At 35.1% G+C, this 16,999-nt stretch overlaps 1 protein-coding gene across 1 annotated transcript in view; it reads right to left on the reverse strand.

Moving 5' to 3' along the window:
• KIAA2026 (KIAA2026 ortholog) overlaps positions 1-16,999 on the reverse strand; it is an 83,133-nt gene that overhangs the window by 47,728 nt on the left and 18,406 nt on the right. The window contains exon 2 of the mRNA XM_004677648.2: positions 10,246-10,446. Coding sequence (XP_004677705.1) covers positions 10,246-10,446 — 201 coding nt within the window. The remainder of the gene's footprint in view (positions 1-10,245; positions 10,447-16,999) is intronic.

Here is a 16,999-nt window from a genome sequence, read left to right on the forward strand (position 1 = left end):
ATACCTACTTGAAAAACCTGTAAATGAAATTACTAGAAGCAAAAGAGGGTATTAAAATAATAACTAACAAGAAACGGTCCAAGCAGATTTAAAAAAGAAACATAAGGAACTTCTAGAAACAAAAAAATACAGGTACAAAAGTAGGACAGTCAAAGGATAAGTTGAGCTGATTTTACACATAATGAGAAGGTAGAGCTGAAGAAATTTCAAAGAATTCAATAGAAAAAAAAACAATGGTATGGAATAAAAAAAGTAGTATCTGGTTCCACCATAATAAAACAGGTAAAACACAAGACCCATAATGAAGAAAAAAATTGAATCAAAACTACCCAGAAATGAAATAAATGTTAAAACTGGCAAACAAAGTCATCAAAGCAGTTGTTTAAACTGTAAAACATACAGTCAAAAAGTTAAGTGGAGAAAAGATGACCCATGCTGAGCTTTTAGGGATGAAACTGAGAGGTGGAAAAAAAATACTTCTATAGTATGTACATCATGAAGTATGTTCACAGAAAGATTCTTAGATGCAAAAAGTATTAGAGAAAAAAATCAATAGTTAATCATGTGGGTAAACACTAAATTACAAAATTCAACAATAATAATAATAAAAAAAGAAACAGCTAATTTATTAACCAACAATAATTATGTAAGATAGATGAGGCAGAAGAGGTCAAATTAAAAAACAGACATACAGCATGTAACTTCTTGCTCAGTGGAATAGTCTAAGAGAATTATATCTTTAATTTCCATCTATGGATGGTTATTAACAAATAAAAATGTGGAGATTAACTAGTATGCAACCAAAAGCTAAAGATGGATATTCCTAAGTGAACTTGAAGTTGGAGTTGAAGCAAGATGGCAGTGCTTCACTAGAAGTGACCTTTAAAAACTATATAACTTGTGAAATAAAAAAAATTCTTAAATCAAGTTTAAAAGTCTGTTCGATCAACTTTTCAAAGTTAAAGAATATTAGCCAGATGGTATTAAAAAGTCTATATATGTTTAATTGCTATTGTGATCTGACCATGAAACTGAGTGTCTCTATACTGAGGAGGACAGTCATTTTCCTATATCTTGATATTAAAAAAAAAAGGTTTTCACATTATTTCTCATGAAATATAACTCTGAGTTTGGTATAGAAGACTGCACCTATTAGAATATTTAATGCTTGGCATTAAAGTTGATTATGGTAAACCTGTCACAATCAATTTCTGCCACATTTTTGCTGATGTAAAAGTATCAATAGTAACAACTGGGGAAGAAAATGAAAAGGGGAGTTGGAGCAGAAACACAAACACTTTTTAAAGAGGAGCTTTTGCCTAAAGTAGTGCTACAGTAACCTTTGGTCAATATGGGTTAGTATAAGGTAATTTAAGAAATTATTCCACTTACAGATGAAAACATTAAGGACATTCAAGGGTGAGATGACAACTTCCTCAGGCTTTTTTATAGTGAGTTAGTAAAGAATTAAAATATATAGTTTGCCACTTGTAGGTGAAAGTTAGCAGCAATTGGCTTACTCCTGGAAGAATAACAAATGGCAACAGTGTTTATTAATACATATTTTGTTGGCTGGGTACCTGGAAAAGCTGTGACATCCGTGGGGTGTTGCCTGAAGTTACTCAAAGGATGTGATCACACTTTTGTACCATTCAGGGGAGAAAACAATGGAAATTAATTAGTCTCAGACTATGAGTACTGAAGAGGTGTGAGGAGTAGCAATGAAGTTCAGTCTGCTGCAACCTAGTAAGCTGGAATGTCTGCTGCAGCCTAGCATAAGCTGGAATACCTCAGTAGTGCAGTGTATAGGAAATGGAGCTTGCCAAGGAAAGTCTAGCATTAAAGTCTATAGTCTGCCAGATTTTTAAATAGCTGTCAAACACTTAAAGTAAAATTAAAAATTTAAAGATGCTCCATTATGAAATAATGAAGCAAACCTCATTTTGATGGCAATGACAATTCTTTAAAAAACAGCTTTCAAAGTTATTCTTAATTAAAACACTTGTTCACAAGTACAGGACTAACTATCAGGTATGTCGTGCATGTTTCTAAAAGTCCAAAGGTTTTCTCAAAAGGTTAATGCTTAAATATTGGAAAAATGCCCAAAGACTGCCTGAAGATAGTTACAAAAACCCCTTTGCTAATTTAAAAAAAAAAAAAAAAAGGTGAACACCACCACATGTTTGATCAAAAGTGGTCCCAAGTTTCCCATTTTTTTTTCCCTAGGCAAGTTCCATTTTTTTACTACTACTTAATGACCTGGAGTGTGCTGACCTGTTTCTGCATAAAGTATGAACCAAAGCTGTGCCTGAGGTTATTTTGGTCATGGCTTTACAAAGAAAACGGTTTCACAGTATCCTAACTTTATGACTTTTATAGACTGTAGGTCATGTGTACCAGGTATAAAGAATATAAAGGGGAGAAAGCATAGATTACCTGTTCTCCACAAATATGGAGATTTAATCAAGATAATCTATTAACTGAGGAAACAATACAACATATACAAATTGTTGACAAGAAAAAAGGAAAGCAAGCCATTTTTTTATCTTCAAAAATGATTAATATATAGTATTACATTTTAGTAAAACTAATGTACGCGTTCAAATCAAGCTTCTTAGTTGCCAACAAAATCACCTCTTCTGGCTAGTTAAAGCAGAAAAACAATCTACTTAAACATTAGTAAGGAGCCTATGAAATTCCAAGAAGGATCTGAGTGTCAAATTTAGAAGCTATAAAGCTATATGAATCTCAAACACACTTTGGGAGATTCTTCAGAGAAGACTAAACTGCTACCACTACTTAGTACTCCTATTTTGAGGAAGCTAAAACAACCAGAAGCTGCCATCGTCAACTCTGCCAAAAGATAAACTCCCAAACTGGTACCTCATGCTACTCCTCTGTGATTTCCTATGAAGTATATGACTGGTAATATGCCTGTGAATGACTGAGAATATAAATTTTCTAACATCTACTTCGGGAAGTCAGGATTGTAATTTTGAGAATTACTACAGTGGAAGGAAGCTGTTCAAAATGCTAATGCTAGTGAGCACAAATAACAGTAAGAGTACTATATTAAATCAATTATTTTGTTATAAAGAATATGAAAATAAGTCATGTAATAAGTTTGTATTTCTCAAAAATGTACAAAACAATTTTGTTTTAATTCCAGGGATTTTGAAGCCAATAAAATATCAAGTTTATATAAACATATGAAACACAAATGAAAGACAAACTGTTTCAAATTGCAGATCAGCAGATCTGATGCTTTAGTACAGCTGAAGTAGCGCTGAATAATCAAAGCTGTACCTAATGTCATAATGCAGATAACAGAAACATCTTCGAGGAAAACTAAGTTCCAATTTAACTTTAAAAAAAAAAAAGCAAAAACAACTATCTAAAATGTTTTAGATACTTTCCTGCTTAATAAACTAGGTATATAAAATGTAATTTAATCTTTCCTTAATGGACCACAATTACCATTATGAAGAGACTGCTATGGTCACAAATAGCTTAATCAAAGGACTATTTCAGCAACTGTAATTAACTAGCTCTTTCACACAAATTCCCCAGAAGTGTTGCTGTCTCCTCAATCAACAGGATCTCTGTTGATGTGCTAATTGCCTGCTGTTCTACGAGGTTTTACTTAAAGATGGCCAGACTACCAACCTTAGTCAATATGTATCACTCTTTGATATAGACCATCACCTGCTATCTTTTTTTCTTGGTTTTCAATGTTGGCCAACTTACAGGGTTTTAGAGTGATACAATTACATAATCTTAGATAGCATGATAGATGGTAACTATATATAGGGAAGGAGGCTTTGTTTAGCATGCCTATGTATCACATTACTTGTTGCTGCCTTAAATGTCATATTTTCCTTCTGAGGGAAAAAGAAAATCTTGGGATAAGCTCATAAGACGTAAACAAACTCCACTTGTCTCATTCTTAATACTAAATTGACTCTAGTTGTAATGAAAAGAATAGACAGGCTGGGATAAGGCAAGCACGGGTACTGTTAAATTAATTATGATCATACCAGATTAAATGAAAGATGAAGGAAATGAATGGAGGCAGAGAAGATATAAGGGAAATGGATAGATTCAAGAGAGACTTAGGAAATAAAATTCCAAAATTTGGGGATGGATATTAGTTGTAGGTGAAGAAAAAGAAGGCCTCCTTGGTGATATAGGGGCTAAAGTCTCAGCACTATGAAGCTATCAGTAGCCACTGCAGCACAAGTTTGATCCCTGGCCAAGGAGCTAACCCACATGGCACAGCAGATCTCTCCTGACTCAACTGCTGCTCCCTTCAGCAGTATATTTTGGTCAATATCTGCCTGTTCTCTCCTCTGTAGATCCTCTCACACACATCTTTACCTCTGCATCTCTGGTCTACACCCCAGTCCTTGTATGCATATATAAATAAAAAAAAAGGTATCTTTTATTTATGCATACAGAACTGGGGTAAAGGCCAGAGGTGTGCGGGTGGTGATGAGAGGATTCAGCAGAGAAAGAGTAGGGGAGCAGAAGAGGAAGATTGATGAAGTACACTGCTGAGGGCAGCAGTGGGCGAGATAAGAGAGGTCTGTTGCTCCTTGTGGGTCACCTCCCTGGCTGGGGACTGAACTCATGCGGCAGTGGCTGTGGTAACTCGTTGCACCACCAGGGAGGCCCCCCCACACACACACAAACAAAAATCTTTAAAAAAAGAAAAGAAAAATAAGGCATTAAGGATGAATCCCAGGTTTGTAACTTGTACAATCCAACATACAGTGGTGCCATTCACCAAGACAGGAAAACTATATACAGTATGACCAAGTTTTTTTTTGGAAAAGTCATGCTATCTGTAGCTAATTTTACATGCAATGTATTTCAAGATCTCTACACCATATTCCTTTTGTTTGCCTCTAAATTGGCTCTCTACACTTTACGGTTTTATCTGTTTCAGTGGGAAACTTCTTTCTCTAGCTTTTCAGAGGAAAGTAGAGTGAAGTAATTATTCTTTGGCTCCATCTCTGTAAAGCTGTTTTGGGCTAGGTATTCTTTCAATGTAGTTCTTTGTAACTCTTATCAGGGTAACAGTAATTATTCCTTGCTTCCTTGCCCTGGTTAATAGCCTCAGCTCTTAGTATCCTGCTATATTCCAAACCCCTTGAAAATAAACCTTCTTTGAATTTCTAATTATTCTAATGGAAGACATTGATACTGACAAACAAATAGCACATCCAGAGAACATGTTAAGTAAGCAATCAACTCTGAAACTTAGAGAAGTCTGAATAAGAGACATGTACCTATGAGGTTTTTGTATATATAAGTGGTAGGGCAGAGAGTAAGTGTAACATGAACAAAGGAAAGGCTTTAAAATGAAAACTTGAAATGCAGCAACAATTGGGCAGCTATGAGTCAGATGGAACTAATATATTGGACAATATTTAAGATGGGGGAAATGGGCCCTCCCTGGTGGCGCAGCGGGTTAAAGCACAGCACTGAGAATCTAAAGCCGCTTTCTCATGAGTTCAATTCCCGCCTGTCCCGGAGGTGACCGCATGGCGTGGCAGACCTCTCCTGACCCGCCCACTGCTCCCCGCAGCAGTGTACTTCGTGGATCTGCCTGTTCTGCTCTCCACTCTGTCTCTGGTGAAGCCTCTCACCGCCCCTGGCCTGTACCCCAGTTCTGTAAGCACAAATAAAAATAAAATCTTTAAAAAAAAAAAAAAAAGATGGGGGAAATGACTGGTGAGTTAAAAAATTCAAAGATTAATCTGTGGTTGGGAAGCTAAGTAGGTGTATTAAGGTTATACTTGAAGTTACTAAATATCTTAAGGTGCCTAAGATATTTTATTGCTGTTACTTATTAAATAGCTCATACAAACTGGTAAGAATATGTATTACTTTATGAATATAACTCTTCACAACAACTTTAAGAGGACCGCATTGTGGCAACCTTCCCTAAAATATTAAAGACCTTTCCACAACCATATGATTAAAAGCACAGCTGCTCTTTCTCACACACTTTTGTTTCTCCATTTTTAAGGACACACTACAAGAAAGCTGCTGGTAGCATTCTATGATAACACTATAAATAATCCAAAATGTTTACCTCATCAGCTAAATGGATAAACTGCAATAGTCATATAACAGCATTTATGAAATAATTCAACACAAATTTCAGATGCATGTTGAAAGAAAACAGAAAGCAATTTATATTTTAAAGAACATGGTAAAACAATGCTATATTATCTATGTCAAAGTAAAAAAAAAAACATGGAAATAACCCCTTTTGGAGGTAACAGTGGAATAACTGGGTCAAACTTACCCTCCTCGTGTAAATAATCATAGAACTAACCAGAAATACGAAACAAATGCTTTTAGACACTGAATATCAAACTGTGATCCCAAGAAGTGAACCAAATGAGGTGATTCCTACAACTATCTAGCTTTCTGACTAAAAGGAATTTCCAGACCAAGAATACAGGAAGGGGGAAACCAAACAATCCACTGAGTTGATGAGGCAGAAATCAACATGAAGGAGAATGAGACACCTACAGCTTGTGAGATAATTCCAAAAAGAAGGACCTATGACAAAGAGATTTAGATTTCCAAATGGGATCCTCCTGATAGTTTGCTGAACACTAGTCACAATAAATCTTTACAACATTTGGCAAGAATGACCAGGAAACTGCAAGCTCAATAAACTTACACACAATGAGAAGACCAGCTGGAATAGTCCTCAGTCATTATTTGGTGGCATTCAATGAAGACTCCAGGGAGGTCATACTCTTAGTAGTAGGGCTGTGCTGGAATGAGGTCTATTCTAGATGTACAATTACACAGCTTAAAATCGTAAAAGAAAATCAAACTCATCTATAATAATTTCAACTCCCTGCCATTTCATTATAAAGTTCAATGCTTTTGGAGCCTCCCGGGTGGCACAAGGGGTTAAAGTGCAGCACTATAAAGCTCTCTGCAACCACTGCAGCACAAGTTTGATCACCGGTCAGGGAGGTGACTCTAAGGCACAGCAGACCTCTCCTATCTTGCCTATTGCTCCCTTCAGCGGTGTATTTTGGTCAATCTACCTGTTCTGTACCCCACTTTGTCTCTGATGAATTCTCTCATCCTCCTTCTCCCCTCCACCATACCTCTGGCCTGTACCCTAGTTTTTGTATGCATAAATAAAAAAAAAAATCTCTTAAAGTCCAATGTTCTCTATAGAAAGTACATAAAGGGCACAGGGGTTAAAGTCTCAGCACCACCTAGCTATTGCCAGCCACTGCAGCATGAGTTTGACCCTCGGCCAGGGGCTAACTCACATGGTGCAGCAGATCTCTCCAGTCTTACCTGTTGCTCCCCTCAGCAGTGTATTTTGGTCAATCTGCCTGTTCTGCTTCCCACTGTGTCTCTGCTGAATCCTCTCAAACCCGTGTCTCAGCTACACCCCAGTTCTTATATGCATAAATAAAAATAAATCCTTAAAAAACAGTACACAAAAATCCAGATATTCAACAAATGAACATTCACAATGTTCACTTTTAAAAAATTTAATGGACATGCCAAGAAGGAGGAAAGGTAACTGGGAGAAATAACAGCCAATAGAAAGACCTAGAAAACAAAGTGCAGGAGGTAGCAGATAACCACATTAAAAAAGAACACAACAATGTATATATTAAGATATTAAAAGAAACAACAACATAAATCTCTTGTAGAGGTAAAAAAAAATCTGAAATTATAAATACCTGTATTAGATACTGTAGAAGACCAGCAAACTTGAAAAACTTAAGTACAAAAAGGGATATTTATAAATCAAGAGAAGCAAAATGAACCCAGACAAGACAATCAACAAACACATAACAAATTCAGTCTCACAGAAAGGCATATCATAATCAAATTGCTGACACTGACACCTACTGATAAAGACGAAATTTTGATCAGGAGAAATAAAATACATTACAAGTAAAGAGGATGGCAGATTTTCTCTTCAAAATCAAAGTATAAAAATACATGTCATAAAGTGCTAACAGGAAAAAAGTGCCATTGGAAAAAAAAAATCTTTTTTTTTTTTTGAAGAAAGAATTGTCTTTTCAGCAAATGATACTGGGACAACTGGAAGCCCACATGGAAAAATAATAAATTTTGTTCCTTAACATATACCATATAAAGAATTAACTTGAAATAAATTATAGAATAACACACACACAATTTGCAAATTTCTGGTAAACTCTAACATTTTCCTCCTCAATTTTTTCCTCAAAATTTACTGAAAATGAAAATGAAAAGGCGGGCTATGATTGGGAAGGAAAAAATATATATAAACATATATGGCAAAGGACTTATATCCAGAATATATGAGAATTCTTATAATTTTATAATAAAATGATAAAGTCAGGATATAGCTTTTATCTGGGGACGGAGAAAGCACAGGGACTCTTTACTATATATTTCACTTATTTAAAAACTGCTGCATAGTAGGTTGACAGGTATGTATTATAATTTTATTTATTCTTTGCTCCAAGTTTAAAATATGAACAATTAAAAAGAAAAAGTTAATACTATAAACATAGAATTAACTTAATCTTTATTAAATTATCATTATGTATTATTTCATTAAATTATCAGTCACTAAAACTAGTGGAAGACTTTCCTTTCATGTCTTTTTCACCTATATCTATTTGATGTTAAGTACAGAAAACACATAAATATGTAAAGTTGGAGGGAAAATCCAGTTATTCCTACTTCTCCAATAGCCATTCTCAGGTAAATGTGTCATTCATCACTCCAAACAACTTAACTAAAACAAAAAAAACAACAACTAGAGTTAACTAATCTTTCCCCACACCAGAGACTCAAGTTCTTCTATTTTCTTTGTTGGTTTCATATTACAAGTTACAAGGATGGCAACTGCTGAGAAGTACAAGTTACACAGCCAAACTATCCAAGTTCAAATCTTGACTTTACTACTCAAAAGTTGTCTGACCTTGAGCAAATTACTTAATCTCTCTGTACCTTCAGATAAATGGGTATATATTAAAGTACTTAGAGCCAAACTTTACAAATAGTCAGCTGAATACATGTAAGCCATTGTTTATAAAACATCTTATTGCTTACTATTACAATAATAAAACTGCTACTATAACAATAACAAAACAAAAACATGAATTACTTCCTGACACATCTTTGTATTTTTTCTGTTCTCCCTCTATCAATGAAGATGCAAAATAATGTTTGTTCCTATAAAAATATGACCACTTCCTATTTCTGATGATTCTTAGTGGTGATTTAGACTACAATATACTTCCTTAAGCCTTCCTTTTCTAAAACTCTTTCCATTCTAAACTGTTATATACTAATATCAGATTAATTTTTATCCTTCTCCATGAAACCCTCTTTCTCATTGTAGAAGTCTGAGGTTCTGTACTAGGAATAAAAAAGATATTTATTTCACAGTGGGTTTCCAATCAATAACTTCTAGAGAGTATAATTGTAGAGTCTCACAGTAGAATTTTAATATTACAAATATAGAAGCAAGCCACAATTATTAATAAGAAAAGCAACAATATTAGTTGCTTTTGAGTAGCAGTCAGCAATTCCCTGTTACATCAGTAATCACTCACTCCTAACAGACATGTGATTTAGATAAAAATCAAGTGATTTTTTTTTTTAGTAACCTTAACTTAACCTCTCTAGGTACTAGACTCCTGTTATACATGTATCACCAGTCTTTTTCCCAGCCTTTAAAAGGTAGTATTAACTAATACACACAATATTCTTTACTGATAAGCTCAGCATAAGCAGTTATTCAGTAAGTTAATATCAATGGATACGTTGGAAAAGATGAACCTATATTATTCTGAACTACATAATCTCTGGAGTTCCTCCTAATTTAAAAAGTTTATGAGTCTATCCTAAAGCTATACAAATCTATATGAAACCCCTCTAATTTAAATTTTTTAAATTTTCTTTAAAATATTTCTAGCAATCTAGAAAGCATTCTGAAATCTTTTATAAAAATTATTCTGGCATACATAGTTTCAAAATTTGGTTTAAAAACCTAAAACTGTATTTTCAAACAAATTTTATTGTGATATCCCACTTAAACTCACACCTTGGTGACAATGTTCTTTGGTACACTAATAGAACAGGCCCAGAAATTTGATATGGGCACACAAAAATTACACAGCTATTCTTTGAAAAGTAGATCTTGGAAATTTGAGCAACATGAAACTTAATTTTTTTTTTAACATTTACCTTTTTTCTTCTTTTGCTCTCAGCTGTTCTTCCTGTCTCAAAACTTGAACCATTATAGATTCAAAAACTCCACTTGTCAAGCCTGCCAAACTTCGCGGTGTTGACCGACGCCTTGTTGAAGTACATGCAGTTCCCTTCTCATCCTCCAATCCATAATAGCCTCTAGATGTAACTGCTATCGTTGTCTTTTCTCTCAAGTGCCTTGGAGAAGAATAAGTCAATTCACAAGGTCAAATCTTCTGGATAAGAAATAAACCCCCTCAACCAGTATCTCAAGAATTTTTTGCTGCCTACATAAAAGTATTAGTTTGGGCTCGCCCTGGTGGCACAATGGGTTAAAGCACTGCATTATGAAGCCCTACGAAGCTACTGCAGCAAGAATTCGATCCCCGGGCAGGGAGCTGACCCACATGGCCGATCCCAGCCAGGGAGCTGACCCACATGGCCGGCAGACCTCTCCTGACCCACCCGCTACTCCCCTCAGCATTGTACTTCGTGGATCTGCCTGTTCTGCTCCCCACTCTGTCTCTGGTGAATCCTCTCACCCACCACACCTCTGGCCTGTACCCAGTTCTGTATGCAAATAAATAAATCTTTCTTAAAAAAAACCTTATCAAGGGGGGCCTCCCTAGTGGCACAAGGCAGCACTATGAGGCTATTCGCAGCCACTGTAGAACTAGTTCCAGCCCAGGCCAGGGAGGTGTCCCTCATGGCACAAAAGATCTCTTCGGCCTCACCAACTGCACCCTCAGTAGTGTGTCAATCAATCTGCCTGTTCTGCTCCCCATTCTGTCTCTGGTAAACCTCTCATCCTCCTGTACCTGTGGCCTGCAACCCCAGCTCTTGTCTACATAAATAAATAAGTCTTAAAAAACTCCTTATTGTAATATTTTCCAGCTTTTCACCTTCCCTCCATCAATTCTAATTTTCCTTATTATTTGTGTTATAAAATCAGTCTGATAGTCCCTTCCCTGTGTTAAAAATCAAAAACAAAACTGAAGCACTATTTTCTTTAATGAAAAACATTTTAGTTTTGAAAAATTAAATGTAGTTTATATCTCTTCATCTATTTCATGCTACCTACATTAATATGGGAAAACATAAAGTACCAAAAATTGGAAGAGAAAATTACGTAAGAAATGCTTTAAAGAACTAATAAACAAATGGAGCAATATAATGCAACTATAAGTTGCAACTATTACAATATAAAATTTAAGTTTGGAAACCTCTTGCCAAAACTTAATAATCTAGGACTCTAGGGTTCCTCCTCAATCTTACCACCAAGTGTCTTCTTACTTTGAAATATTTTATCAATATACTTATGTATTAATAGTGCTTAAAAATAATGAGTCTACTAAGTTATCCATATAGCCATGTAGTTAATCTGAAGTGACATTAAGACTAATTACAATGGAGAAATAGTAAATTCACAAAGTTTTTAAGTCTAGATTAAGAACTGACTTTTCAATTTTTATCTATAGGACAATTAATTGTAAAAGAGAATTAAGGAAACTATCTATTCTTCTACCTTTGTAGAATATGCCAGAGTCTGAAAGGTTTTGTACAAATTGTTTTTACAATGGCAAAGTCAATTTTCAAAACATTCAATATGCTATGTTAGTTATCGATATAAATTAAAAATTGACCCTGTAGTCATATTTTCCTACTTTTCCATAGGCTTTTTAAAAAACATAACATTGGATAAAATGTTATCATTCATCAAATGATAAATCCTTATGACACGAAATAAAAATCCAACACCTTGGACTATGTTCACAGTGGTTTATTACTCTAAATTAGAATAACTTTATAATGATCCTACACTCATGCCATTAGATCTCAAGAATTGTATGACTGCAAGTTTCTGAATTGTGACACTTTTATATACTTACTTTGTTATATGGAGGTAATATTTAAAGTGTTCAGCTTTAGATACTAGACTTACATAAACTTTTAAACTGGTTTTCTAGTAATACTGAATAATTTGGATAATTTATCCATACTGCCTTAAATTAACTCTTTTATGCACAATAGCTGGGAGTAAGCAATGTGGGCCCAAGGAATATAAGTGGCAATAACAGATACTGAGCAGTTTTGTTTTGGTTCACTTTAGTATGGTGTTATTGACGAACTTACTAGTTTTGCAATTTTAAACCCTCATTAATACTAACTGAAGAGAACATTAATGGACAATATTACACTGAAACATGATGACAGCCTATAGCTGACAGTGTGTGTGGAACACTGGAGATAAGGAGAATTGAACTAATCAGTGGCTAAACTATTATGTAAACAAGTCAGAAGCTAAATTTTATCCTTTAATGTCACTTTTATAAGTAGAGAAAACTAACCTAATTTTCAAACAGTATTTTTTAAAAAGATTTATTTATTTATTCATACAGAATAAATGTGGTATTTTGAACAGAATAATGAAGTTATATAAATATCTGGGAGAAAAGTGCCTTTCCAGGACAGAAATCAAGTGCAGAGCAGATAGTGTGACTGAGAATAAGGTAAAAAAAAGGGTGAGAGGATTCACCAGGGCCAGAGCGGGAAGCAGAACAGGCAGATCTACGAAGGACACTGCTGAGGGGAGCAGTAGGCGGGTCAGGAGAGGTCTGCCACGCCATGTGGATCTCCTCTGGGGCAGGTGGGGATCGAACTCATGTGGACTCATCGCATAAGCTTCTTGTGCAGTGCTTGAACCCGCTGCACCACCAGGGAGGGCCTCAAACAGTATCTTTTTAGAAAACCAAAGAGAATCTTTTTACTCCTTACTAGAAATAAAAATCTATAAACTTTGATACTTAGTACCCATAATTAAAATATAATAAAGAAAACTGTTCTCTCTAATGCCAACATATAAAGATTAAAGAGAATGATATCACTTAGTGTTGGAGAAGGTATAAGGAGAGAAAAATTCTCACACAATATTAGCAGGTGTGCATGAAATTGACATAGCCTTTTTGGAGGTCCATCTGGTAGTAATTCTTAAGATTTAACAGGCACATATCCTTTGATCCATGTACTTGTAGTGATATATCCTATAGACATGTCTCTGTAATTACGAGCAATAAAACACACACATGCACATACTGTTTGTTATTTACAAAGTAAAACCTGGAAACGTAAGTGTCCTTCAATATAACGCAGAATAATAAAGCACTGTGTGCTATAACCATCTATCTACCCCTTGTAAGAAATTAGGAAACCCTACTGAATGAAAAAAGTCTTTGAACAAAGTATAATTTTTAAACCCAAAAGAATTATATACATGCACAAGTATATGGCACTAAATACTGTTTGTGTACAAGTTCAAACTTTCATAGGACCATTAATATCTCTTTATGACAGGTTCTTCTTGATTTCCCTATATAGCCTATCACCATGCAGCAACTGAGTTAATCAGGTCATATCAATTCCCTGCTCTGCTTCTTCCAAAACATTCCAGTTACACTTAAAAGTATAATCTAAAGTCTAATGGTTTAGAAGATCTAGTGTGATCTGGCTCTCATCTATCTGTCTAGAATTCATTTTTTTTTTTTTTACCTTATTCTCAGTCACACTATCTGCTCTGCACTTGATTTCTGTCCTGGAAAGGCACTTTTCTCCCAGATATTTATATAACTAGGCATTATTACTTCATTATTCTGTTCAAAATACCACATCTGAGGACTTCCTGACCTTTTTTAACTTTTTACTAATAAAAAGATCCTTGTCACCCTATACTGGTTTTCTAAAGGTTTTCTTTCCATGTTATTTAACAATACACTGCATTATATAATCATTTACTTATTTAATAATTATCTATCTCCACATCAGAACAAAAGCTCCAGAAGGTTAAGAACTTTGTTTTGTTAATGGCTATATCTTCAGACCTAAAATTGTGCCGCCATATCTGTATCTGTATCTATCTACCTACCTACACACATATACAATTTGCAAAGATACAAACCAAACTTTTTTTTTTAAAGATTTATTCATTTATGCATACAGAACTGGGATACAGGCCAGAGGTACAGGGACGGTGAGAGAATTCACAGAGACAGAGTGGGGCACAGAACAGGCAGATGGATGAAGTACACTGCTGAGGGGAGCAGTGCGCTGGTCAGGAGAGGCCTGCCATGCCATGTGGGACAAACCCCCTGGATGGGGATCAAATTCATGAGGAGGATCAAACTTGTGAGGTGGCTGCATCTAGCTTCACAGTGCTGTGCTTCAACCCACTGCGCCACCAAGGAGGGTCCAAACCAAACTTTTTAATTTAAATTTACATTCACAAAGTTGAAAAATTCCAAACATTTAATTTGGTCATAGCAAGCGAATCCTGATGAAACATTTGTTATACTCGCATTTCATTTATCTGAGAATAAAATGCAGAGAGATATGTTTCACTTACAAATTTCAAATAATTAATCAACGATCAAATAAGTGCCTAAAATAACTCTCCTTTTCAAAAATTCAAGTGCTTTTCCTACGTATTAGGAAAATCACCTTATAAAATTAAGCTTTCAACAGCTTACAAGCAACAGACTGCAGACTCCAAGTAAAAATAAACAATTATGATTGACTCATTGAGCTTTATAATTTTTATATTTTCCCTTTTTCCCTCTAAAGAACATAGTTCTTCTCCATGTTGTTAGTACATTCCAAAATTTGGAATCCAGAGGCTCAATTCTGATTTAGCTTATAAGCATATTAAGAAGGAAATGAATTAACTTTTATTTATGGTGAATATATGAACGCGGCATCCTACTAAAAGGTGACATTTGGAAAGGTCTTCATTATTAAGTGATGTGTTTTTGTTACCAAAACAAAATGTGTCACCTACAAAAACTGTATCTGCCCAATTAAACTTGAAAACAATGCTCTAACCTGCTTTTTAAATATTGTAAATAAGAGAGATTCGGTTACTTTTTACTTAAAAATAATAAAATGCAATATAGTCCTCAGGGTTCTGGCAAGAAAGACAAAATACTAAAAAGGAAATTATAATTTAATGAAGGGACTATTCATAAGTGCTCACAAAAGTGCAAGCAAAGTTAAAGGAGACAAGAAAGAAAGTGCTCCTGGGCTACCCAGGAAGATATGGTCACTCTAAGTTATGGTCACTCTAAGTCCAAACGGAGAAGGGGAATGACTCATTACTAGAACCAAAGACCCATCATTGATTGGGTGTCCATACAAGATGATCATACAATGATGGGGCATAGTTACTGACAATTTGCAGTTCAGCAAAGGATCAATATCCCCACTTCTCTGGCTTCCTGCTAGTGCTTTCTGCTGACTAAACCCAATTAGAAGCCCGAAAGCAGATTCCTGGGGCAAAAAGTATGTCCACAAAGGTGAAAAATGGCTTTGAAGGGGCAAATGAAGATTATCCATCCCAACAAAACCTTGGTATTAGTTTTCAATAGTGACTACTTGAAATTGAGAAAGATATTTTAACAACAAAATTTTGCATATTTGAAGTATCATGAATTCAGGCCAGCCTGCAACTCTGTTCTTCCACATTGTATCATCCCTTCCTTAAGTATTCAAGGTGCTGCAAACAGCATAAGTTTATCTTTTTTGATTGCTGAGTAATATTCTAGTGTGTGTGTGTATGTAAGTATCATGAATTCAAGCCAGCCTGCAATACTGTTCTTCCACATTGTATCATCCCTTCCTTAAGTATTCAAGGTGCTGCAAACAGCATAAGTTTATCTTTTTTGATTGGTGAGTAGTATTCTAGTGTGTGTGTGTGTGTGTGTGTGTGTGTGTGTGTGTGTGTGTGTGTACACACACCACAGCTCCATGATCCAGTTATCTATCTATGGGAATTTAAGTGGTTTCCATACCTCACCTATTGAAAACAGTGCTGCAATAAACAGGGGTACAGATTTCCTTCCGAATTTATGATTTTTTGTTTTTTAGGTATATGCCTAGGAGTGAATTGCTGGGTTGCATTGTAGCTCCATTTATAGTAGTTTGCGGAACACCCACACAGCTTTCCATAGTAACTGGTCCAGTTTGCATTCCCACCAGTACTACAGGAGAGTTCCTTTATCTCCATATCCTCACCAAGATTTGTTGCTGCTAGTTCTTTTTTTTTTTTTTAAATATGTGCCACTCTCAGTGGTACTAGGTAACATCTCACATTGGTTTTGATTTGTATTTCCCTGAATATAAGGAATGTTGGACATTTTCTCATATATATATGTTGGCTATCTGCATTTCTGCTTTGGAGAAGTGTCTGTTTAGCTGTTAGGAAAAGCCCATCTTTTGACTGGATTGTTGACTTTGTTTTTGTTGAGTGGTATGAGCTATTAGTGATCAGTGGCATGGAGTACAAAAATTTTCTCCCAATCAATAGGGGTTCATGTATCTTTTTGAGTACTAACAACAGTAGTCCTTAAAAACAAGTACCAAAATACAGTTACTTAAAACAAGCCTTTCAAATAGCTCCAGAGACAAAAATTAAACTATGATTTTTAAGCCTAATTAAATATCACAATCCTCAGCAAAAATCTTTTTGTAATATAATGTTTAAAGCGTATTTTGAAATGTGCTTATTTAGCCTTTCCATTTATAAATAACTAGTTTGTTTTATAAAACTTTTCATGTAACATAAAACATAATATTACAGAAACTATAGATAAGCCTACTCATTTTTTTTTTTCTGCTTGGGAAGCCACATCAGAAGTTTGAAGATCACTGTTCTCATCTAAAGCTGTTCCTTTGATACTCAGTTTTCAGAAAAAAAGTCCTCATC

The sequence above is a fragment of the Condylura cristata genome, unplaced genomic scaffold, assembly GCF_000260355.1.
Source record: "Condylura cristata isolate star-nosed mole 26May11 unplaced genomic scaffold, ConCri1.0 scaffold00006, whole genome shotgun sequence".
Classification (NCBI taxonomy): Eukaryota; Metazoa; Chordata; class Mammalia; order Eulipotyphla; family Talpidae; genus Condylura; species Condylura cristata.